The sequence below is a fragment of the Nomascus leucogenys genome, chromosome 14, assembly GCF_006542625.1.
Source record: "Nomascus leucogenys isolate Asia chromosome 14, Asia_NLE_v1, whole genome shotgun sequence".
Lineage (NCBI taxonomy): Eukaryota > Metazoa > Chordata > Mammalia > Primates > Hylobatidae > Nomascus > Nomascus leucogenys.
The window spans coordinates 55,768,321-55,794,105 of NC_044394.1; the positions used below are offsets into that span (position 1 = coordinate 55,768,321).

Below are 25,785 nucleotides of genomic sequence, written 5' to 3' on the forward strand. Positions count from 1 at the left end.
AGCTCAGTGAGGGGAAGTGACTGCCTAACTTCCCGAGGCCACAGAGCTACTCACAGGGCAAGCAGTGGCCACCTAGGACCACATCTGATACACCAACTCCACCCCGGGTCTAGTGCAGCCTGGACCACCCCCTGAAAATCTCCAGCCCTTGGGAGATGGGAGCACCCCCCTCCAAACTCTCCCCAGACTTACTCTTTATGCTGTTCTAAGCTGACCCCTGACCTGCCAGCCAACAACAGGGGGTATCCAAGCATCATCTCCCCTCATCCTCACTCCTTCCCATTTCACCCTTTTGTCCCTGGTGTCCACTTCAGGGGCCAGAACAAGGACACATTTCATAGCTGAGTCAACGATCTTTATTGTCATCCGGCAGGGAAGCATGGGGAAGGGACTGAAGCAGGGGGCTGAGGCTGGAGAGGCTGAAGACTGCAGGGCAGATGGGGCAGCTGCCTCCCTGCCTCTTGGGAGGCTGGCCGGGGAAGCTGAGTCCTCAGTCGGTGGTCTGGTGGACCTGCTCGCGGGAGGAGATGACCTTGCCATCCTGGACCTCTTCCACAATGCTACACACCTGACGGGTGGTCACCGCTGCAGGAGAAGCAGGCACTTTAAAGTGGGTAGGGGCCAGGAGACCCTCGCTTGCCCCCTAGCCCTCATGGACAGGAGCCGGCTCTCTCCCTCGTCCTCCCCCAGGTGCTGTGAGTGCCTCCACTGGCACCTCGACATCACACTGCACACACATCCCTCCTGTCCCTGCCACCGCCTCCCTCCCATCCCATCCCTCTGCCGGTGGCCCTGTGTGAGTCTTGCCTCCCCAGATGGGTTATTTGATTCTGACCCAGTGTAATCTGCCAGGGAGGAGCCATGTAGACTCCATGAAATCCGTCTCCATTTCTCTGCAGTCTCCAGGACATAGACTTGCTCCCATCTCCCCCATCAGACTAGGATGGCCAAGACAAAAACCAGGCCCCTATCTCCTCTGTTAGACTAGGAACCCTGGGGCTAGGATCATATCTTCTCCATCAGACTGGAATTTGGAGGACAAGGAACCATGTCCCTATTTCCCATCAGGCTAGAGTTCCCAGAGACAGGACTGTTTTTGCTCATCCAAAAGCTGTCAAGAGCAAAGATCGTGAGACCATGTTCCTATCTTCCCATCAGATGACAATCTCCAGAGCTGGGACCTGTCTCCTCCATCAGACTAGGATCTCCAAGGTAAGGACCAGTTCCCTGCCCCACCCCCATCAGACCAGACGGCGTCTCCCTCATTTGATCTTTTCTTGAGTATCAATCCTCAGTGCTAATGGGTCACTTCTCCCACCCCTGCTGAGGGACAGCCATCAACTCCTGGAGCCCCTGGGGACCCAGCCCCAGCAATGTGCAGGTGGGCTGCCTGTCCCATGCACCCAATCCCCAAGGCCTCAGCCACGAAGATGCTTATGCTCTTTCTTGTACTGAGTCAGCCTGAAAGAAAAAAAAAAAAAACAGAGAGGAAATTAGATGTGAGTCTGAGTGCCCCACCCCTGCCAAAAGGCCCCCAGCCCTGACCCCAGGCTCCCCCACTCACCGGGCATCCTTGCCCTCCAGCAGGTGGCGATAGGTGGCGATCTCCTGCTCCAGCTGCGTCTTCACGTCCAGGAGGATCTTGTACTCCTGGTTCTGCTGCTCCATCTCGCAGCGAAGCTGGGCCAGCTGCTCCTCCACGCTGCCATCAGCCCCTGGATCTGGGACAGCTGCATGCAGTAGCGGTTCTCTGTCTCCGCCAGGTTGCCCTCCAGGGATGCTTTGTGCAGGAGGGCAGGAAGACCAGGGGTCAGTGAGGGTTGTCAGTGTCCTCTTCTGGGCCCACCCCCATGCACAAGACTGTTCCTACCATGCTGAACTGGGACTGCAGCTCGACCTCCAAGGCCTGCATGGTGCACCGGAGCTCCAAAATCTCGCTCTTGCCGCTCTGCACCAGCTCGCTGTTGGTAGCCACCTCGTGGTTCAGCTCCTCTGTCTGCAGACAGGACACAGGACAGGGTGGTGTGAGCCTGGATCCCTCTCCCAAGTCAGGCCTCCTCCCAAATCTAACTGTGGAGAGAGTGGTGCCTTCTCACCAGCTTCCCACGTCCCGAAGCCCAGAAACATGCCATTTGAAATGTTAACTTTTTATGGTTAATCCCTGCATGTGGGAGGCACAGACCGGAAACTTGAGAACCAGCCAGAACATGTAGCCTGGCTCTTGGTGCTAGTTCCTGACTTCTTGAGAGAGAGGTGGGGACTCCCAAGGTCTTTACCCTCTGCCTTTATTCTGTGGGGGCTCCCTACCTCCCCACCCACCCCCCAGATCCCAGCTTGAGCTCAGCTCCAGGTCTGTTGATGCAGCGGGTGACCCTGTGGTCCATGCAGCTTGCTGAGGAGGGGGCACCTCCAAGACACCTGGCTGTGGGCTTACTGTCAGTGCTAAGGCCCCTGAGCCCCAGCCCCTAAGAGAGACCTCTGGCCTGCAGCAGCCTCCACCTTGCTGAAGAACCAATCCTCGGCATCCTTGAGTTTCTTCTCTGCCATCTCCTCATACTGATCACGCATCTCGTTCAGGATGCGGCTCAGGTCCACGCCTGGGGCAGCGTCCATCTCCACATTGATCTCACCACCCACTTGGCTTCCCAAGGCGTTCATCTCCTATGGAAAAAGGGGATGTGGATGTGCGCATCTGGACCCATCTTGACCTCTCACTCCCAAGCCTTCCCCCACGAGGGGACCCCACTCCCCACAGGGACCCCTCCTTTGTTCTCCCACTGCTCTATCTGACCCTCTAAATGATTTTTATTCATCTGCTCAGTATTGCCTCCACCATCAGACTCTACCTCCTCCATTAGACCAACTGCTCTCCAAAATAAAATCTAATTATTAGGCCTATGCCCCCAAAATTTCCCCTCTAATTTCCAAGCTTCTAGGTAGATGTTCAGCTTTGAGAGTGCGAAATGGGACAAGAAGGAGACTTCCTTACTTATCCCCCCGCCCTCGTGAGGGAGGCCAGGGCAGGTAGAGGGAGCCTCTGCGGGACCCTGGGAGGTTCCTTGGGTACAGAGAAGCAATGTGGTACAAAGAGGAGTCTGCTCTGCACGCTGGACCCCAAGGATCAGGGCTCTGCAGACAGGGAAGCCCTCTAAGGTGACTAATCCCAGTGCGCCTGCTCTGCTCTCTCCCGCGGCCTCAGCCATGGCCCAGCCCCAGGGCTCTGCCACCCACTCCTCAGCATCTTTCACCTTCTGCCCCAGCCACCTCACCTCTTCGTGGTTCTTCTTCAGGTAGGCCAGCTCCTCCTTGAGGTTCTCAATGTGCATCTCCAGGTCGGCTCTGGCCAGGGTCAGCTCATCCAGCACCCTGCGCAGGCCATTGATATCGGCCTCCACACTCAGGCGCAGGGCCTGCTCTGTCTCAAACCTGCGGTGGGAATCAGGGACTTCAGCCCAGGCTGCTTGGACCTGCAGGTCCAGGTCCTGGCTGCTCACCTGCCTTCATTTTGCCAGGACTCTAAGGGGTTGGAAAGGCTGACGAGAGGGTTGAGTGGAAACAAATTCCAGCCTCGGGGCCCCGGGACCATCACAGGGCCAGATCCCACGCCCACCAGCTTCCTTACTTCTCTCTGCCTCCTGCCTCCCCTCCCTCTCTTCTATTCCCTGCCTAAGCCCAGCAATCTTCAGAACTGTCTGCCTTCACTGCATCCTGGACTAAGGAGTGGGGCTCCTAGGACTGCCCCACCCTGAGCTCCTGGGCCTTGCCACAAGCAACTAAGGAGTCCTGGGGTCAGGAGGGGTACCCTGAGATCCTCCCCCAGCTGGCCCAAGGCTGCCCAAGCCCACAGCTAGGACTCACTTGGTGGGGAAGTCAGCAGCAGCCAGATGGGCATTGTCAATCTGTAGCAGGATGTTGGCATTGTCCAGGTGGCTGTGAGGATCTGAGGAGATGGGAGAGTAGTCAGGTCATTGGATGGGGGTGGCTGAGCCCACACCAGGGTTCTGAGCAGATCTTCCTGCCTCGGGGCCTCTCTTCCCGCCCAGCGCCTCCCTTGCCCTGTGCTGTATTATTGGCAGAGGAGGGGCAAGCAGGAGTCTGAAGGGCTGAAAGGTGCCTCTTCTTCCCCCGCTACTCAATACCCCACCAGACCCCCATGCCAGGCTCAGCCTTAAAGGAGAAGAGACAGCTGGCTGGGACTATGAGGCAACCAGAAAAGAAAGGGAAAATGTCCCCAGGGCAGAAGCTGTCCCAGAATTCTAGAACAAGGGAGGGGATGTGGGCAACCCCCTCCTTTTACAGTCAGCTAGAGGGTGCCCCTTACAGGTTCCCCCAAAAGGAGGCTAAAGGAGCCCTCACCAAACAGTGGTTCCAAATCACAAGTCAGGACCCCTCCTAATCCTTAACCCTGGGCTCCAGCCAGCAGCCCTGCCCCCTGGGGTTTGCTGAGCCCATCTTAAGGGACAGCAGGAGGAAAGGAGAAGCCAGAAAAATCCCCAAATAAGGCACATCAGAGGCCTTCCCCACCCTGAGGTCCCGCCCCCTCCTTTCTACCTCCCCTCGCAGCAGGTGCTATGGGGAGCTCACTCAGACACCCCCACTCCACATCTCCCAAAACCCCCTCCTGCTGACCCCTGCTCCAAAGGAGCAAGACACCACGCATCCAGCGGCACATTGGCCAAGCCCTCCATCTGCATCCTCCTGCCTCATCCTACAACCTCTCCAGGTGGAGGAGCTCCACGAGGGAGAAACTGAGGCTCCAAGGGGCTCCATGAGGCCGGTTTGTTCCTGACTCAGCCTGCTGCCCCCAGAAAAAGGGGATGTGGGCCACACAGGGGCCCCAAGGCAGGTTCCCAGAAGCTAAGCCACAGCCAAACCACCCTTGGCTCCCTGAGATCCTATGGCTGGACTCCAGGCCTCTGGCCAGGGCAGGAGTTGGGGGGAAGAAGTCATGCCCCCCAGAGACCCCTCCCACCAGCAGGCCCTACCTTGTTCTGCAGCTCCTCAATTGTCCTGTACTACTGGCTGTAGTCATGGGCGGGCCCCGGGGCCTGCCGCTGGTACCAGTCACGGATCTTCACCTCCAGCTCAGTGTTGGCCTCCTCCAGGGCGCACACCTTGTCCAGGTAGGAGGCCAGGCGGTCATTGAGGTTCTGCATGGTGGCCTTCTCACCTCTGGCCAGCAGCCCATCAACGCCCCCAAAGCTGCTGTCATAGCCACCGCCAGAGCCAAAGCTGTAGCAGCTGGAGTAGCTGCTACCCCCGAGGGCGCTGCCCAGGCCGCCAGCACATCCCAGCCTGCAGGAGCCGGCACCCACGCCGCCAGACAGCCGGCAGGAGGTGCGGGAGGAGCCGTCCCCCAGGCCGGAGGAGCCCTTGATGGAGCTGGAGGAGGTGAACTGGCAGATGGTGGTGGTCATGGTGGCGGCGGCAGGAGGCAGGCACACAGGAGAAGGGCTGGAGAGGAGAGGGACCCTAAGTTGTGTAGGGCTGCCGGGGTTCACATGCTTCCTTTATAGGCCACCAAGTGGGCGTAGCGATTACAGCAGGCTTGCTCCTCTGTTTCCATTCCCCTGGGCTTTCATCACCATGGGCCACCTGCCAGCTCCCAAGTGGCTGGGGACCCCCTCCCCACCCATCATCGGGAATTTGCCTCATTTCTCAAAATCCTCGTGCTGGGTGCTGTGCGTGTGCGTGTGCGTGCCACTGCTCTCAGGCTGTCACCTGTGATTCGGGCGGGCCCTCCAGCTATGATTTCCCATGACCTAATACGGAGAAGAGGAGAAGGCAGGACTGCACCGTCCCCAGGCCCTCCCAGGCAGCCACCACCCCAGCCCGGCCCGCCTCAACCCTGTCTGGTGGGGAAATGGGTTGCAGTGTCAGGTGACCACCGCCCCCCCGAAGTTGCTGTCTTTCACACCACGCTGCTCCACCCACGGTGCTGGCCCGGGGCTGAAGAGAAAGAGGGGACCGAGAGCCTATCCTGCCTTGGAAACTGAGCCCAAACCCACCAGGCCCACCTCACAGCACAGAAATACCAACAAGCCTCGGAGGCCAACTCACATGGCAGATAAAGAAATTGGGGCTCCAGAGGGGTGCAGTGTCCACACTGACCCCTTCTGCAGAGCCTGACACCCAGGAATGCACTCTAGGGGCTACAGTTCCATCCAGTCAGCTTCTGACCCTGCCCCATCCCTAGAAGCCCTTGCTAACCCAGTCTCCTCGTGTAAACCTTTCCCCAGGTTTACACTCCAGGCTGGGGTGGGCAAACAGGGGCTCAGCTATAGAATGGGGAAATGGTGGGCTGTGCTAAGAGAGAATCTAAACCAACCGAGAGGGGGATGCCCCCTTCCACTCCTCTCACCCTTCTGTACCCCAAGAGACCTCAGGGTCAGGGGAGGCGCATTTATCTCAGGTCTCAGCCCACAGGAAACCTAAAGGACATTGCCCAAGAAGAGGTTCTTACAGAGACCCCAGCCAGTCCCCTCCCCACTCCAGGCTCCCCAAGATGTGGCTCCTCGGGTGGGCCATGTGCCCCACCCCACAGCCCCACCCTGCCCTGCCCACCACCCCAAGCCCGGCTCTGGGTCCCCTGGCCGGCCTCCGCCTTGCACCGGAGCAGGGGTGCCTGGTGAAACGGGCAACCTGATGCTCTCTGGGCCCTGCCCACGTTCCCCTTCCATCCACCCTCCTTTGCATCTTTCTGTGCCTGGGGCCCCCATAGGAAGCGGTCACATCCAGACTCACCAGGCCTGAGGTGCTGGAGGATGGAGAAGCGCTTGCCACGGGAAAAATCCTCCAGGAACACATGAACAAAACTTCGCCTGCACTTGGGACATCCTTCTCTACGGCTGGCCTACGAGGCAAGTGTTCTGCACACGCTCCTTGGCTAACTCCAATGCAGAGGAGCACATGAGCCCAACCTCCACGGCAGGTGCAGATCTTTGCCTCCCTTTTATAATGTCTGTATTCAAAGGACATATCCTGGAAGCCTCTTTTTTTTTTTTTTTTTTTTTTTTTTTTATTTGAGACGGAGTCTCGCTCTCTCACCCAGGCTGGAGTGCAGTGGCGTGATCTCGGCTCGCTGCGAGCTCCGCCTCCCGGGTTCACACCATTCTCCTGCCTCAGCCTCTCCGAGTAGCTGGGACTACAGGCGCCCGCCACCACGCCCGGCTATTTTTTTTGTATTTTTAGTAGAGACGGGGTTTCACCGTGGTCTCGATCTCCTGACCTTGTGATCCGCCCGCCTCGGCCTCCCAAAGTGCTGGGATTACAAGCGTGAGCCACCGCGCCCGGCCGGAAGCCTCTTTCTGATAGGATGAGAGTAGACTCTGTACTACAATACAGATTGGATAAGTCTCCAACTCTGATTAGTTAAGATTATCCAGTCAGAGCAGGAGACTATTATCCAATAAGAGTTGTCGAAAAAAGTTCCTTCTCACCCAATCAGAACCAAGCTTCCAAGATACAGCGGTTGAGTACAGCCGCTATAAAAGGGAGGCGAAGGCCCATTCCGCCATTTTCTCTTCGTGGAGGCTGGGTTCGCGTACTCTTCTGCGGTGTGGTCGGAAGCGTGTGTGGCGCGCCTGCCTTGAGGCCAGCATCAGGGAAGGGTGTCCCAGGTGCAGGCGAAGCTTCCTTCAGGTGTTCCTGGAGGACTTTCGGCTGGCAAGCGCTTCTCCATTCTCCCAACGTCTCGGGCCTGGTGAGTCTGGATCCCACGGGGCCCAAGGCACAGAGAGAGAGAGAGGAACGGGGTGGAGGGACGGAAGCGTGTGCAGGGGCCAGGAGCGCCAGGCTGCTCCGGCTTCCCAGCCCCCGGAGCCCGCCAGGAGCTGTGGCCCGGCTTGGGCCAAGGCAGAGGCCCGCCCTCCTGCTGCTGGCGCTGTCACCTCCCTGTGGTCCTGCCTCCTGAGTCCCTGAGGGCCTCCTGTCATCTGGAACTGGAAATAAGTTAGTAAAGTGACGTTTTGTGAATATTTATTGGCCTTTGCATCTTTGTCTTCATTTTCAGTGCTGGCTTTTCTGTTGGGTCATTTGTGTCCTTATTTGTGTTGATTTGAAGAATTTAAAAAGGTATTCTACAAATTAATCCTTTATGGGGTCATTTCTAGTCCAGATAGTTGTTTCTTAGTCTGGTCATTGTACCTTAATTTTATTTCACATTTCTTTCTTGGTGGTAAATAAGAAACTAATTGATTTTATAGATTGGTTTTGTGTCGTGTTACCTGGCTTAATTCACATAGTCATAGCCATCATTTTTGGATTGTGGTGGGTTTTTCATGTATTTATGTACATGTAGTTATGTACTTACGTACTTACATAATTAAATACGTACTTAGTGTCAGCCACGTATAATACCAGCTATATTGCTTAAATGTTGGTTCTTATACCTTTATTTTTCTTTATTTTCTTCTTTTGTTGTCCCAATCACACCTCCTGAGCACGGTGTGTCTGGTTCTGATTCCAGGGAAAAGGTTTCAGTGATCCTGTATTCCTTATGTACTTTGCTGTAATTTCATTTTAGACAAACTTAATCCGATTAAGGAAGCTGCCTTCTTTTACATATGCTAAGAGTTAGTTATGACTAATTGTTGAATCTGAATAAATGCTTTTTTTTACATATACTGTAAATAATATGTTTTTCTCCTATTTTTCTGAAAATAGGATATTTTACATGAACTATTTTTGGATGTTAACCGATCCTGCATTTTTTAGTATATCCCACTTGGTATCCATGTGTTACATTTCCATATGTGGTTTAATTCATATGATATGATTGTTTTAGAATATTTGTATTTGTGTTAATGAAAGAGAGGGCCTATAATTTTTTTTTTCTAATGTCCTGTTCAGATTGTGGTGTCAACGTAATGCTGGCTTCACACACACACACACAAAACACTGAAAAATATTTCCTATATTTCTTCTCTTTGGAAGAGTCTGAGAAATTTAGGTGTTTTCTTCCTTAAATATTTGGTATATTTCTTTAGGTATGGAATTTTCCATGTGGAAGAGTATTTTTGTTGGCTGGTTTGACTTTTAATAGTTCAAATCCTTTGGTATATGTAGGAGTTGTCTTGTTTTATGTTATTTCTGTGTCCATTTTAGTATGTTTATTTTTATTTTTACTTTTATTTTTTGGGGGACAGAGTCTCGCTCTGTCTCCCAGGCTAGAGTGCAGTGGCGCGATCTTGGCTCACTGCAACTTCCGCCTCTCGTATTCAAGCAATTCTCCAGCCTCAGCCTCCTGTGTAGCTGGAATTACAGGTACGTGCCACCACGCCCGGCTAATTTTTGTGTTTCTAGTAGACACAGAGTTTCACTATGTTGGCCAGGCTGGTCTCAAACTCCTGACCTCGTGATCCACCTGCCTCAGCCTCCCAAATTGCTGGGATTACAGGTGTGAGCCACAGTGCCCGGCTGTATTTTTTAGTAGAGATGGGTTTTCGGCATGTTGGCTAGGCTGGTCTCGAACTCCTGGCCTCAGGTGATCCACCTGCTTCAATCTCCCAAAGTGCTGGGATTACAGGCGTAAGCCACCATGTCCGGCCTAGTAAGTTTATTTTTCAGTGTGATGTTATTTGAATCTCTGTTGTCAAACTTGTAGTCCTAAGTATTTCACAGAACCCTCCTAGTGTCTTAATACACTGCTCTGTAGGGCAGGCTTCTGTTTTGATTCCTGATATTGGTTTTTTGTGTCTTTTCTCTTTGCCTTAGTTAGTTTCATTGGTGGTTTATTAAGTGTATTAATATTTATAAATCAACGTTTTTTTTTTTTGAGACGGAGTCTCACTCTGTTGCCCATGCTGGAGTGCAGTGGTGCGATCTCGGCTCACTGCAAGTTCCGCCTCCCAGGTTCAGGCCATTCTCCTGCCTCAGCCTCCCAAGTAGCTGGGACTACAGGCACCCGCCACCACGCCCGGCTAATTTTTGTGTTTCTAGTAGACACAGAGTTTCACTATGTTGGCCAGGCTGGTCTCAAACTCCTGACCTCGTGGTCCACCTGCCTCAGCCTCCCAAATTGCTGGGATTACAGGTGTGAGCCACAGTGCCCGGCTGTATTTTTTAGTAGAGATGGGTTTTCGGCATGTTGGCTAGGCTGGTCTCGAACTCCTGGCCTCAGGTGATCCACCTGCTTCAATCTCCCAAAGTGCTGGGATTACAGGCGTAAGCCACCATGTCCGGCCTAGTAAGTTTATTTTTCAGTGTGATGTTATTTGAATCTCTGTTGTCAAACTTGTAGTCCTAAGTATTTCACAGAACCCTCCTAGTGTCTTAATACACTGCTCTGTAGGGCAGGCTTCTGTTTTGATTCCTGATATTGGTTTTTTGTGTCTTTTCTCTTTGCCTTAGTTAGTTTCACTGGTGGTTTATTAAGTGTATTAATATTTATAAATCAACGTTTTTTTTTTTTTGAGACGGAGTCTCACTCTGTTGCCCATGCTGGAGTGCAGTGGTGCGATCTCGGCTCACTGCAAGTTCCGCCTCCCAGGTTCAGGCCATTCTCCTGCCTCAGCCTCCCAAGTAGCTGGGACTACAGGCACCCGCCACCACGCCCGGCTAATTTTTTGTATTTTTTAGTAGAGACAGGGTTTCACTGTGTTAGCCAGGATGGTCTTGATCTCCTGACCTCGTGATCCGCCCGCCTTGGCCTCTCAAAGTGCTGGGATTACAAACGTTGAGCCACCGTGCCCGACCCTATAAACCAACTTTTATCCTTGATTTGTTTCTGTTGCATTTTTTTCCTATTTCATTGATGTCTGCTCTTTATTACTTTAATTCTGCATTCTGTCATTTTGATCATTTTTAATTCTTGAGAAGGGAGTTTATATGACTGATTGTCAATCTTTTTTTCTATTCTAACACGTTCCTTTAAGGCTGTAAATTTCTCTCTAAGCAGGGATTTATCTGACAGCCCACATTTTCTGTCAGGTGTTTCCAAACCCTGTGTCTGCAGCCGCGTTGACCTCCCAGTGTCTCCACCCTGTATTGCCTACAGCCATGCCAGGCCTTGTGTGTCTCCATCCTTGTGCCTGAAGCCTGTATCTTCTCACCAGTATCGCCATCCCTTAATGACTGAAGCCCATGTCTGCCCTTGTGTATTGTCACCTGGTCTGTCCTCTGCCTGCACTTTATGCCCCCTGTCAGAAGTCTCCATTTCTTGCTCCTGCAGCCGGTGCCAGCCGTGTGAGTCTCCATCCTGTGTGCTTGCAGGACATTGCTTGCCTTGAATGTTGCCATCTCCTTAGCCTTCAGGCAGTAGCAGTCCTCCTGTGCCTCAATCCCTGTGTTTGCAGCCCATTCTGATGTTTTTGTCTGTCTGTCCCCTGAGCTTCTGCCCATGCCAGCTTATGTTTGCTACATTCTCTGTCCCCCAATCCATGTCCACAGTCAGTGTTTTCATCCATGCTTTTTGGGCCATGTCTGCATTTGTGCGTCTCCTTCCCCTGTGCCTTCAGCCCATTTCTGTCCTTTTTCTGGATCATTTCTCCCAGGAGACTATGCCCAAAACTCCTATCCCCAGTGTTTGTACCTGCAGCCAGTCTCTTTCATTGAGTGTCTCCGTCCGTTGTTACTGCAGCAGAGGCCTGTCATTGAGTGTGCCTGCTTCCCATGCCTGTCTTCCTGTGTCTCCAGCCCTTGTCCATGCAGCCCACATTAGGAGTCTTGTGACTCCACCCTTCAGCCTACAGCCACATCTACCTTCGGGTGTCTTTATCTCTGTGCACCCTGCCCACACCAACCTTCACCTACTCCTCTATCCTGTACCTGTACCCATGTCTGTCCCTGGTGTGCCTCTCTGCCATGCAGCTGTAGCCAGCGAGCTCCCTTTTTGTCTGGATCCCCTATGACTGTAGCCCAGGTCTTCTCTGCTGTGCCTGCAGCCCGTGTCTGCCCTTGAATGTCCCCATCCTCTGTGCTTGTCACCCGTCGGCCAGGCCTAGCATGTTTCCACTCTGTGCCTACACCCATGTCTGCCTCCAGGGTCTCCACTCATGGTGCCACAATTTGGTTCCCGGTCCCTATCCTCCTGGGGTGGATTCTGGCATTGTGTTGGGAGGGAGAAGGTGACCCATGAAAGGGAAGCCTGGAATGATGTAATGGGCAAGGAGGCTGCCATTCAGCAGGCTGCACAGTGGCAGAGAAGACATGGCCAGTCAGAATCCTCCCTGCATCGGAGCACCCACGCGGGGCTGTGCCTGGTGTGGGGAGTAACCGGAAGCTGGAGCAGGAGGTCTGGAGCCACCTGGCCCTCTTGGGCCTGAGACCCTCCCGACTGCAGGGGCTCCATCACTTTCCCGGTGGTCCTGCCTCCTGGGATCCTGCCCTGCAGTGTTTCTGCAGGGATCCTCTCACCTGGAACTTGCAGTGGCGGGTTTCATGTGAGGTAGAGTTTAACTAATGTTTATTGGCTTCTGTGCCTTACTTTTCCTCATATGCTTTGCTCATTTTGTGCGTGTTTTTGTAGAGTCCTTTTTTTTATATTGATTTGAAGGATTTCTCTTAAATCTGCAAGTTGATCCTTTATTGGCTCATTTTTGTCATAGATACTTGTTCTCTAGTTTGATCATTATTTTCTATTGGTTTCATACTAGTATATAGTAATCTGGTTGATAACAATAATGTATCCAGTAAGTTATTAATTGTAACAGTTTTGGCGTTTTCAGGGATTGTCTAGGCATGTAATAGTGTCATATACACATAATGACAATTTTTTTGGCTTAAAAGTTAATCCTAATTCCTTTTTATTTCTTGCTGTATTGTTTCTCCACTACAATGCTGATTAAAGAGTAATAGCAGGCATCCTCGTCTGGTCCTGCACTGGGGGAAAGAGCTTCCCATAATGCTCTGTTAATTATGTTATTTGTTATTGGCTAGTATTAGACTTTATCAGATTTCATCAAATTAAGGAAGTTGCTTTTTTTTTTTTTTTTTTTTTTTTTTTTTGAGATGGAGTCTCGCTCTTGTCGCCCAGGCTGGAGTGTGCAATGGCTCGATCTCAGCTCACTGTAACCTCCGCCTCCCGGGTTCAAGCAATTCTCCTGCCTCAGCCTCCCGAGTAGCTGGGATTACAGGCATGTGCCACAATGCCCAGCTAATTTTGTATTTTTAGTAGAGACGGGGTTTCTCCATGTTGGTCAGGCTGGTCTCGAACTCCCGACCTCAGGTGATCGGCCCGCCTCGGCCTCCTGAAGTGCTGGGATTACAGGTGTGAGCCACCGTGACTGGCCCGTCCTCTTTTTATGTTTTACTCGTTTTTTTGTGTGTGTTTGTGGTTCAATTTTAAATTTTATTAAATGCTTTAAAAAACTTTTCAGCTAAATGATCTTACTATTTTCTCCTGTATTTTTCTGCTAATGGGATGACTTACATGATTTATTTTGAATGTTAAGGACCTTGCATTTTGTTGTATATTCCATTTAGTATTGATCTACTGTGTTTTCATAGGTGGCTTCATTCATATAATATTTTGCTTAGAATATTTGTAGCTCTGTTTATTTATTTATTTATTTATTTTTATTTATTTTTTTTGAGTTGGACTCTCACTCTGTTGCCCAGGCTGGAGTGCAGTGGTGTGATCTTGGCTCACTGCAAGCTCTGCCTCCCAGGTTCATGCCATTCTCCTGCCTCAGCCTCCCAAGTAGCTGGGACTACAGGCGCCCACCATCACGCCCGGGTAATTTTTTTTTTTTTTTTTTTTGTATTTTTAGTGGAGACGAGGTTTCACGTGTTAGCCAGGATGGTCTCGATCTCCTGACCTCGTGATCCGCCCACCTCGGCCAATGCCCGCGCGGAAGTCTCCGCCCCCACCCTGGGGCACCGTGGTCGCCGCCGCCGGGAACGTCGCCATGGCAACCGCACCGCAGGCTAGAGGGGTGGAGTAGGGGGCGGGGAAGTGCGAGCGCAAAAGTCCCCGCCCCCGGGCTGCTGGACGGCTGCCACCCAGCGGCCCGCAAGGATTTGAAACCGTTTGGCAGGGGCGGCGATGGCGGCGGCATTGGCGGCAGCGGCCGAGCGGAAAGCTTGCGTATAGTGGTGCCAGGTTCTCGTTTTTTTCCGAATTTCCTTCCCCCGCCTCTCCCACCAGGTTCTTGAGTGGAATTTTGCGCCGGTGCCCCGCACTTGCGGGCCCGTTCGGGAAGGGGCGTCGCCCTCAGGCCCTGGGCCTGTTCTCCGGGCCTGGGGGGCGCGCGCCCCGGGGGTCCCGGCGCTGCCCGCTGTGGCGTCCCCGGCAGGCAGAGGGCGATCCAAGCCGGGACGGCTTGGGAAATTTCTAAGTATAGTTTGATCGGTCTGACGTGGTCCAGGAGTCTGACCCAAGGATTTGCGACTGGGAGAGGAAATCTGTGTCCTGGACAAGGTAGGAGTGCGGCCTGGGCCTAGGCCTCGGCGGGCGGAGGAAGGGACTGCCAGGAAGGAACGGCACCGCTGGAGTTTTCAATTCCGTCGCAGAAAAGAATCTCAGAACAATCAGCTGGATTTGCAGGGACAGAACCAGGGCGCTGGTTGGTTTGCAGAAAGTCATAGGCCGCTTGGAGAGGCCCTAGCCCAGCACCGCCGCATGTAGGATGCTACCCTGTGTTTCTGAGTTAATTATTTTTAAGTGTTTAAGAGAACGACATAAGTAATGTGAACAGCTTTTCTGATCATTACACGGCTATTTTTATTTGTCTTTAATATTTTAAGATGAGTCAAAATAAGATAGAAAAGGCACATTAAATTCCATCAGCCTCTCCACAGTGGTCAGGCTGCAGCTTAGTGGAATGCATGGTATTAATAATTTGTGCAGTGTTCAGGCCCAGCTGTCGCTGTCCCCTAAGAACCTAGGTCAGTGATTTCACCTCACTTAAGCCTCAGCTTCTTCCTCTGTAAAATGACCATGGAAATGGTGCGGAAATGGTAGGGCCGGGCCAGAAAATAAACTGAGATTTGTTTCTAAAGCACAAATTGAGCTACGGGTAGGATCAGGGAAGGCTCCTGTCAAAACATCCACACGTGTAAGCCAGAGAAAACGTGCACCTGTAATCCTTTTTAATTTGTCAACATTTCCAGTTTTCTTTAATGACCCACAATATATTTAAAATATGATTTGATTGAACCAAATGGATTTTACGCAACGTCCAAGAACGTTTGTTTTGTTTGGCAAGGAGTGTGATATGAATGAAGTGTATTCTTTGCTTGGCAGTTGTGACTCCTTTTTTTCCCCAGACCTTTTAATACTTGTGGCTTGGTTATGTTTGCTGACTCTAGGGTAGGTAAGCCCATTTCGTAGCTGTCCAAAAAGAAGTTTAAAAAAAGACAACATAGGTGAGTTTGATAAAAGACATGATCCAAATACAGATTGTAGCCATAAGCAAGAGTCACCCAATTTACTATTTTACCTTTGAAATTATTTATTTTTTTGAGACAGTCTTTCTCTGTGGCCCGGGCTGGAGTGCAGTGGTGCGATCTCAGCTCACTGCAACGTCCATCACCTGGGTTACCTTTGAAATAATTTATGTAACTAATAGGCACACTATAATTACTCTAAGGCTAAGCCAAAGATGTTGCTTTACCTATTTTTCAATTCTAGTAATTTAAATTTTCAATTCTGATAAATGGTATGAAACTTTTGATAAGTTGGAACTTAGATACAATTTGTGAATATGATGTAATTTGTTTTAAAATTATTTTTCATTTTCAATTTTTTCTTTTTTGAGATGGAGCTTTGCTCTTGTCACCCAGCTGGAGTGCAGTGGTGTAATTTCAGCTCACTACAACCTCTGCCTCCCAGGTTCAAGAGATTCTCCTGCCTCAGCCTCCTGAGTGGCTGGGATTACAGGTGCCTGCCACCATGCTTGGCTAATTTTTGTATTTTTAATTGGCTAGGCTTGTCTCGAACTCCCGACCTCAGGTGACCCTCCCTCCTTGGCCTCCCAAAGTGCTGGGATTACAGGTGTGAGCCACTGCATCCGGCCCATTTTTCAGTTTTTTTGAGACAGGGTCTCACTTTATTGCTCAGGCTGGAGTGCAATGGCGTGATCTTGGCTCATTGCAGCCTTGACCTCTTGGGCTCAAGCGATCCTCCCACCTCAGCCTCCCGAGTGGCTGGGACTACAGATGCATACCACCATGCCTGGCTAATTTTTGTATTTTTTTGTAGAGACAGGGTGTCACTGTGTTGCCCAAGCTTGGTCTTGAACTCCTGGGCTCAAATGATCCACTCACCTTGGCCTCCCAAAGTGTTTGGATTACAGGCACGAGCCACCACACCTGGCCAATAAGATGTAATTTGTATAGCAATAAATCCTTCAAGGTTTGAAATGTTAGTTTTTTTGTTTCTTTTTCCATTTCTTTATTTTTTTGGAGAAAAATTAAGGGATAAGAAGAAGCAGATTTTTAGTTTTTACCAAATGTTACTTTGATTCTTTATCTTGTTTTTTTTTTTAAATGTATTCTTCAATATTGCATGTCGATATAGCAATTCCAATTGCCTTTCTACTTTTCAAAATACTTTTTTTTTTTTTTTTTTGAGACAGAGTTTTGCTGTGTCACACAGGTTGGAGTGTACTGGCACCGTCTCAGCTCACTGCAAACTCCGCTTCCCGGGTTCAAGCAATTCTCCTGCCTCAGCCTCCCTAGTAGCTGGGAATACAGGCATGTGCCACTTTGCCCAGCTAATTTTTTTGGTATTTTTAGTAGAGACGGGGTTTCACCATGTTGGCCAGGCTGGTCTTGAACTCCTGACCTCAAGTTATCCGCCTGCCTCAGCTTCCCAAAGTGCTGGGATTACAGGCATGGGCCACCGCGCCTGGCCTTCAAAATACTTTTTAATTAGTTGGAGATATTGCTGACTTATATGTAAACGGTCGATATAATGGATCTGAGAGCTAGAGGTTTCAGAATTTTAATCTGAGCTTTGTGCTTGATTTCATGATTTTGAGTTAGTCATTTAATGGTTGAATTTTAGTTTCCTCTAATGTTAAACACTAACATTTCCTGCCCATGTCAAAGGATTTATTGAGAATTAGTGATTATGAGGAATCTTTTTTATTTAGCTTTAGCTATAGATATTCTCAGGCAAATGTTTGAGTACATGGGCAGTATATAGTCTTTAAGCCCCGGAGTACATCTAGGCCAGAGCTGTGCTTTAAAACTCTGGGTTTATGAGTTTCCATTGGTTTATTCATCCATTTGAATTGTTGCTTTTCAACATTATGATCTCACATCCAGCACTGGTATCATAGCCTACTGTTACCAAGTGCATAACTGATGGAATATATTGTATATATGTAAAACAAAACCAACCAGCCAAACAAAAAATGATGAGTACCAGCTAATAAGCTAGGTACTTACTAAGATGTATAAATCATGGTCCCTGCCTTCTAGGAGCTTCTCACAGATAATGGAAGATGTATGCATAATAATACACAGATGTGTAAAAAAAAAACCAGCATGAGAAATGCTGTACACAGATGTGAACAGTTTACACTGAGAACAGAGCAACAGCCAGTCTAGGGCAGGGGGGGGGGGGGCCAGCTTCACTCAGGTGACATTTGAACTGCATTTACCTGACTCCAGGTGGAGAGAATAGCCTATGAAAAGGGGATGAGATCAGATAAGTGCTCGGGGGGTTTGACCGTAGTGAGGAGTTCATTGTGGCAAGAAGGAAGTGAGCACTGGTGGGTTGGTGTAGTTAGGCAAAGTAAGTGTGTGTGTGTGTGTGTTTGTGTGTGTGGTGTGAGAGACAGGCCTGAATGCAAAGGTACTTGTATGCCTAACTTTGGGTTTGGATAGTATTCTGTTTTAGGCAGTCATGAGAGGTTTTTAAACAGGAAGTGATAGGCTTAGCTTTGTCATTAGGAAACTCATTCTGTAGCAGGTGAAGAAAATGGACTCAAGTAGAGAAAACTGACAGTAGGGAGACAGATGATGAGGCTGCCGCAGTAGTTCAGGTAAGTGGTGGGCAGGCCTTTATCTGAGATTGTGGCAGTGAGAATAGGGAAGCAGGCAGATTTTGAGATATTTCTCAGCGTTTATTGATGTATTGGTTTGTGGGGGTTTAGAGGATGGGAACATTGAAACTTCTAGCTTGGGAGATGAAGTAGATGATGTCATCAAGCAGAGTACAACATAGATTTATGGAGAAAAACATCAAGGATTTTTTCCTTGGACATATAAATCTAGGTAATAAATAGGACATTAGTGAATAGGTCCAGGAGCTATTATAAATGAGTCTGGAGTTGCAAAGAGAGGCTGGAGTTTGAAATAAAATTTAAGGGTGAATGGCATGAAATGAATACTTGAAATGATGGTACTGAATGCATTCACTAAGTGAGTGTGAAAAGTCAGATCAAAAGGAGACTAAGGAAAGAGCACTGGAGAGTCCATACTGACTGGAGAAGCCAGAGCTATTGAGAGACCGAGAAGGAATGATCTGAGGCAGTAGGGGAGCCAGGACTGAATGGAACCACTGAAGTCAAAGAAGAGTTTCTTAGGAGCAGGGAGTTGTCAGAAGTGGAAGATGCTGTGGAGATGTCAAATAGGATGCAAACTGAAGACAGCCCTTTGGATTTGGCAGTTAGTGGATCACTGGTGAACTTTGAAAGATTTTTGCTACCATGATGGAGATAGAAGAGGGTAATATACAGGGGGTGAGATCTGGATAGAAGTTGATGCAGTGGAGAAAGTAAGTGGATTTGGTGAATGGAATGCTAGAGTGAGGGGAGATTTTTAAACAGGAAGTGATAAACTTAGCTTTCTCATTAGGAAATTCATTCTGGAACAGGTGAGGAAAATGGACTCAAGTAGAGAAAACTGGCAGTAGGGAGACAGATGATGAGGCTGCCGCAGTAGTCCAAGTTAAGTGGTGGGCAGGCCTTTGAGATCGTGGCAGTGAGAATAGAGAAGCAGGCAGGTTTTGAAATATTTCTCAGCTGCCATCAGAGGGGAAGGAGTCAGTGGAGATGGAAAATTTTACATAGCGGATAGGCAATTGATAGAGGACAGGTAGCGGGAGAGTTATTGCATCTGATACAGGAGCAGAGGTGGAAGAGTGTTTTCTCTGAGAGGTAAGTTGAGAGGTGAGAGGAACAACATCTTGGGGTGGTACCACCTGACTATTTTTCCATGAAGCAAGATGTATGATTTTTAAATTGAGAGGAGAGACTGGAGTTATTCAAGGTGCTGTAAGATATTTGGGAAAAGTTTTAAAGCTGCTTCGTGGAGTAGGAAATAGCCAGACTCCTGAGGGTTCAGGTAATGTTGGAAGCCGTTTGACTACAAGGCCATGCCATTTTTTTCAGCAACCCTGTAGAGCATGAAGGAGGACATCAAGGGATTGCAGCCTTGCCAAGTAGAAAGGAAAGATCTAGTGGAATAAGAAGAGAGCATTTAAGAGGACAAGAGGTGGCCAGGCATGGTGGCTCATGCCTGTAATCCCAGCACTTTGGGAGGCTGAGGCAGGCGGATCACAATGTCAGGAGGCCAAGACCAGCCTGGCTAACATGGTGAAACCCCGTCTCTACTAAAAATACGAAAAATTATCTGGGCGTGGTGGCGGGCGCCTGTAGTCCCAGCTACTCGGGAGGCTGAGGCAGGAGAATTCCTTGAACCTGGGAGGCGGAGGTTGCAGTGAGCCGAGATCGTGCCACTACACTCCAGCCTGGGTGACAGAGTGAGATTCCGTCTCAAAAAAAAAAAAGAGAAATGAAAAAGAAAAAAAGAGGACAAGAGGCCAGTTTCAGACGGGTTTCTTTGCAAGATGGCAGAGATGAGAAAGGGGAGTACGTGGTAGTCAGATGGTTGGAGCGTTGAGCCTCAGGGATTTTGGGGCTGAGGGAGGAAGAGCAGTAGTTGGGAAGTCGCAAGATGGATCTTGTTAAGTGTTTTCCTTCCACTGCATGGTTGAGTGGAGAAAGTGAAAGACTACAGAGGATGCATGAGAGAGCAGGTGGGGAGAGAGAGAGAGAGAATGAGAGAGATTATGAGAGACCTTGACTTACCTCTAATGACTGAGGAAAGTAAAGTCAGCAAGTAAAAGTTAGGATTTACTTACAGAGACAGGGTGGAGAGAACTTTTTATGAAGAGGTTGTTGATGATGAAATGGTGGAAACCATTTGATTATGTGATAAATATTAGAAGCTGGTTTAGCAGATAGAGGGCAGTTTGTGGAGCAAGATAGCTTATGAGGCAGAACAAAGCTTTTCACCAAATATAGAATTTGTAAATGGAATAAATGAAAAATTGACACCATTCATAATGTAAAGGTAGTGCACATCCCTATCAGGGCATTTCACAATTTAAAGGAACACGTAGAGTGTGGATGTATTTTTAACTTCACAAATTTTGTCAAAACCTACACTTTTGATTTTTGGGATTCACCCCCTTTGTATTCAGTGTTTTTCTTGTTAATTAGAAAGTATTAGAAAGTATGAAAATTAGAAAAATTAGAAAGTATGATGACCAATATTTTACAGTTTTTAAAGAGGATTAAAAAATTTATATTTGGTGGGTGCAGTGGCTCATGCCTGTAATCCCAGCACTTCGGGAGGCTGAGGTGGGTGGATCACGAGGTCAGGAGTTCGAGACCAGCCTGACCAACATGGTGAAACCCCGTCTCTACTAAAAATAGAAAAATTAGCCAGGCATGGTGGTGTGTGCCTGTAATCCCAGCTACTCAGGAGGCTGAGGCAGGAGAATCGCTTGAACCCAGGAGGCGGAGGTTGCAGTGAGCCAAGAGTGTGCCATTGCACTCTGTAGCCTGGGCAGCAGAGCAAGACTCCATCTCAAAAAAATTTTTTTTTAATTTATATACAGCAAATGCACTTTTTTTGGCATATAGTTCTATCAGTTTTTACACACTGTAGGTCCTCATAACTTCCTACATAGACAGTGTACAGAACAATTCCAACATGCCAAATTGTTTCTTTGTGCCATCCCTTTGTGTTGAGACTCTGCCCCCACTGCTAACCCCATGAGCTGCTGATCCGTTCTTTTTTTTTTTTTTTTTTTTTTTTTTTGAGACGGAGTCTCGCTCTGTCGCCCAGGCTGGAGTGCAGTGGTGCAATCTCGGCTCACTGCAAGCTCCGCCTCCCGGGTTCACGCCATTCTCCTGCCTCAGCCTCTCCCAGTAGCTGGGACTACAGGCGCCCGCCACAACGCCCGGCTAATTTTTTTGTATTTTTAGTAGAGACAGGGTTTCACCTGATCCGTTCTTTATGCCTATGTTGTCTGCCTTTTCTAGAATGTCACACAAATGGAATTAGACAGTGTGCAGCCTTTTGAGAAGGGCTTCTTTCACTTAGCATAAGGATTTGAAGTTTCCATGTTGTGTGTGTATCAGTAGTTCCTTCCTTTCTGTTGCTGAGTACTATGTTATTGTGTGGATATGCCACAGTTTATCTAGTCCCCAGTTGAGGGACATTTGGGCTGTTTTCAGTTGTTTGGTGATTATTTTTTTAAAATCACATTTGGATTTTTGTGTGTATATGGATTTTTCTTTTCACTTAGCTAAATACCTGGGAGTGGGATTTCTGGCTCATAGGCTGAGTGTGTGTTTATTTTTGTAAGAAACTGCCAAACTGTTTTCCAGAGTGCCTGTACTATTTTGTATTTCCACCAGCAATGCATGAGAGTTCCTGTTGTTGTACATCCTCACCAGCACTTGGTATTGTGTGCATTTTTAATGTTAGTGGTATCTCAGTGTAGTTTTAATTTGCATTTCTGTAATGATATTGAGCATCTTGTCATGTGCTTACTTGCCATCTGTATTTCTTCTTTGGTAGAGGAACTAATTTTTTTTGCTGATTATTGGGGTAGTTTATTTTCTGATTGTTGAGTTTTGAGAGTTCCTTATGTATTCTCGATACAAGTCTCTTATAGATGTATGATTTGCAAATATTTTGTTCTGTTCTGTGGCTTATCTTCTCAATTCCTTAGCAGAGTCCTTTGCAGGACAGTTTTTTTTGTGTGAAGTTCAATATATCAGCTTTCTTTTTTATTTTTGAGATAGGGTCTTGTTCTATCTAGCACCGAGGCTAGAGTTTAGTGGTGTAATCATGGCCCACTGCAGCCTTGACCTCTCACACTTTCAAGCAATCCTCCCACCTCAGCATCCCAAGTAGCTGGGACTACAGGTGCGTGCCACTAAACCTGGCTAATTTTAAATTTTTTTTTTGTTTTATAGAGATGGGGTGTCACCAAATTGCCCAGGCTGGTCTTTAAATCCTGGGCTCAAGCATTCCTCCTGCCTGGGCCTCCCAAAGTTCTGGGATTACAGGCATGAGCTATCGTGCCTGGTCAGTTTTTCCTTTTGTGGATAATGCTTTTAATGTTGTGTATAAGAAATCTTAGCCTTACTCCAGTTTGCAAAGATTTCCTCCTATGCTTTCTTCTAAGAGTTGTATAGTTTTACGTTTTTACACTTAGGTCTGTGATTCATATTGAGTTAATTTTTATATACAGGATGAAGTTTAGGTTGAGGTTCTTTTTTTTTTTTTGTATATGGATATCCAGTTGTTACGACATCATTTGTTGTAATAACTGTCATTTCTTCATGGATCACACCTTTGTTGAAAATCAGTTGTTCATGTTTGTTTTGGTCTGTTTCTGGACTCTCTAATCTTTTCCGTTGATCTGTCTATCCTTTCACCAATACCAATTGGCTTGACTACTGTAGCTTTGGAGTACATCTTAAAATTTGATAATGTGAGTTCTCCAACTTTGTACTTTTTCAAAATTGTTTGGGCTCTTTAGTTCCTTTACCTTTTCATGTAAATTTAGAATTAAGCTTATCTCTACAAATAATACGGCTGGGTTTTGATTGGAATTGCACTAAATCTACAGGTCAATTTGGGGAGAACTGATATTTAACTCATGAGTTTTTTTTTTATGTCTCTCATCAGAGTTTTGTAGTTTTCAGCATACAAATCCTTAATATTTTGATTTAAAATCTTTTACAGATTGGATTATGGAAGTGGGAAGTGAAGAAGAAAAATGGGAGAAGCTGGATGCAGAATTTGATCACTTTGTGGTTGATATGAAGCCCTTTGTTCTAAAATTACCTCATAGGACAGGTAAGATTATGTTTGAAAATTAGATTCTTAATTTTTTTCTTTATATTATTTAGTCAAACCAATGAACTATCAACATGGAAGAAAACCTGATTTTCTCTAGTAACAATTTTTGCCATTGACATAGGACTGTTTACACTGAGTTGTTCAAGGGTAGATAGACATTCAATGATAATGTCCTGTCAAACTGGAAAGATCTTATTGTGATGCCTCGTCTCACGTGTCATGAGCTTACAGCACAAGGATCTCTAAAGTTAGCTACAACCTTTTTTCTTGCATCTTTTTCTTTTCTCTATGGAAATTTTTCTTGCAAATTTTTCTTCTTTCTATGGAAAGGGCCAGAGACAGGAGGAGCCTACTGTTCTCCTGTTCTCCAGCCCTTTTGCCTATCAAAGCAGAAAATAATCTATTGGTCTTTTATGCTTATTTGTTGGCAGAACAAAATCCAGTGTGAATAAAGTTTTGTTGCTATCTTGTCTCCAGTTCCTGGCCTGTTGTTTCTAATTATGGAATGAAAGTCTTTTTCTCAAGTTAGAGAATTTTCATGTAACTTAAGGCACTAGAGAGCAATTGGAGAGAATTTTGGGGACTGGGAAGATTCTCTAAGTCATAGTAGGTGTAAGATTGTAAAGGCCAGGCGCGGTGGCTCACGCTTATAATCCGAGCACTTTGGGAGGCCGAGGCGGGCGGATCACGAGGTTGGGAGATCAAGACCACGGTGAAACCCCGTCTCTACTAAAAATACAAAAAATTAGCCGGGCGTGGTGGCGGGCGCCTGTAGTCCCAGCTACTCGGAGAGGCTGAGGCAGGAGAATGGTGTGAACCCGGGAGGCAGAGCTAGCAGTGAGCCGAGATCGTGCCACTGCACTCCAGCCTGGGCAACAGAGCGAGACTCCGTCTCAAAAAAAAAAAAAAAAAAAAAAAAAGATTGTCTGTAAAGGTAAATGTGACTTGGTAGCTTTTGAGTGGTAGGTTTGAAGTGGGACCAAGAAACTATGGCTTTTACTTTTTCCAAGTTGCCTGTTTCCCTGAGGTGTCTGAGTGGACTCTATATTCAGTGAGGAACTGACTCAGTATTAAATATAGCAATCCCCCCTGTTCTTGAGGAATACATTCCAAGTCCCCCAGAGGCTGCCTGAAACAGCTGCTAGTACTAAAACCTATATACGCTCTGTCTTTTCCTTCACATACACACTGATGATTAAATTTAGTTTATCAATTAGGTACAGTATGAGATTGACAATAATAGCTAATAATAAAATAGAACAATTATAACAATATAATGTAATTAAAATTGTGTGAAAGTAATTTCCCTCTTTCTTTCAAAGTATCTTATTGTATTGTACTCACCTATTTTTGGACTGCATTCGAGTGTGGGTAACTGAAACAGAGGAAAGCAAAACCATGGATAAGTGAAAACTGTTGCATTTATTCCAGGGAGCTGTGTTAGGAGAAGGGAGTATGATGTATAAATTATGCATACTGTGTTCACCTATTGTTCTAGGGCCTTCAGCCTTTCCTAATCCTGGGTAAGTTGCCATGGTCTTCCCTTGAAGACCTCCTCCTCTGCCTTCTGCTCTTGACCTTGTCAGGCTTTAACCTCTTCTTTCTTCCTCTGCTGTTTTTCAAATGAATATTTCATGTCCCATGACTCAAGTTCATGATTATTTGAATGATATCTAATGATATTTTTATATTGCATCCTCTTCTGATATTCACTACCTTTTTTTCTTTTTGTCTTAGATTTACTGATTAGGAAACATTTGTATTAAAATTTCTCATTGTAAATGTATTTCAAATCAAACCATCCTCATATTTTATCTTCTTTTTTTTTTTTTTTTTGAGACATGGTCTCGCTCTGTTGCCCAGGCTGGAGTGCATGGTGCAATCTCGGCTCACTGCAAGCTCCGCCTCCCGGGTTCACGACATTCTCCTGCCTCAGCCTCTCCGAGTAGCTGGGACTACAGGCGCCCGCCACCACGCCCAGCTAATTTTTTTTTGTATTTTTAGTAGAGATAGGGTTTCACCGTGGTCTCGATCTCCTGACCTCGTGATCCGCCCGCCTTGGCCTCCCAAAGTGCTGGGATTACAAGCGTGAGCCACCGCGCCCGGCCATATTTATCTTCTTTAAAAGAAAAGATTTTAGGGGCGGAGCGCGGTGGCTCACGCCTGTAATCCCAGTACTTTGGGAGGCTGAGGCGGGTGGATCATGAGGTCAGAAGATCAAGACCATCCTGGCTAACATGGTGAAACCCTGTCTCTACTAAAAATACAAAAAAAAAAAAAAATTAGATGGGCGTGTTGGCGGGCGCCTGCGGTCTCAGCTACTTGGGAGGCTGAGGCAGAAGAATGGTGTGAACTCAGGAGGCAGAGCTTGCAGTGAGCCGAGATCGCACCGCTGCACTCCAGCCTGGGCAACGGAGCAAGACTCCATCTCAAAAGAAAAAAAAAATTAGGTACGTAGAATTCATTAATTGTAATCTTTGATTCCTTGACACATTGTCAGTATTGGTACATCCATGGCTTTCTTTTATTTAATTAGTTTATAATAAGCAATCTGAAACTCACATCTGAAACAAGAACTAGAAATTCATAATAAATTATATCTTATTGCTAAATTCAACTTATGATAATGGGTTTTCCCATTATTTTACATAGAGGAATGAATTCTTTCATTAACCAAATTGTACTAAATTCTGGACATTAGAATATTATATAGATTGCAGTTTGCTA

The 25,785-nt window shown here is 47.7% G+C and overlaps 1 protein-coding gene and 1 pseudogene across 1 annotated transcript in view; one reads left to right on the top strand and one right to left on the bottom strand.

Annotated features, from left to right (window-relative positions):
• Window positions 1-475: 475 nt before the first annotated feature.
• LOC100596127 lies at window positions 476-7,015 on the bottom strand (annotated as a pseudogene).
• Window positions 7,016-14,294: 7,279 nt separating this feature from the next.
• LOC115838269 (centrosomal protein of 112 kDa-like) overlaps window positions 14,295-25,785 on the top strand; it is a 51,401-nt gene continuing 39,910 nt past the window's right edge. Inside the window, exons 1-2 of the mRNA XM_030827128.1 lie at window positions 14,295-14,359; window positions 22,942-23,055. Of these exons, the coding sequence (XP_030682988.1) occupies window positions 22,950-23,055 (106 nt within the window). The 5' untranslated portion in view covers window positions 14,295-14,359; window positions 22,942-22,949. The remainder of the gene's footprint in view (window positions 14,360-22,941; window positions 23,056-25,785) is intronic.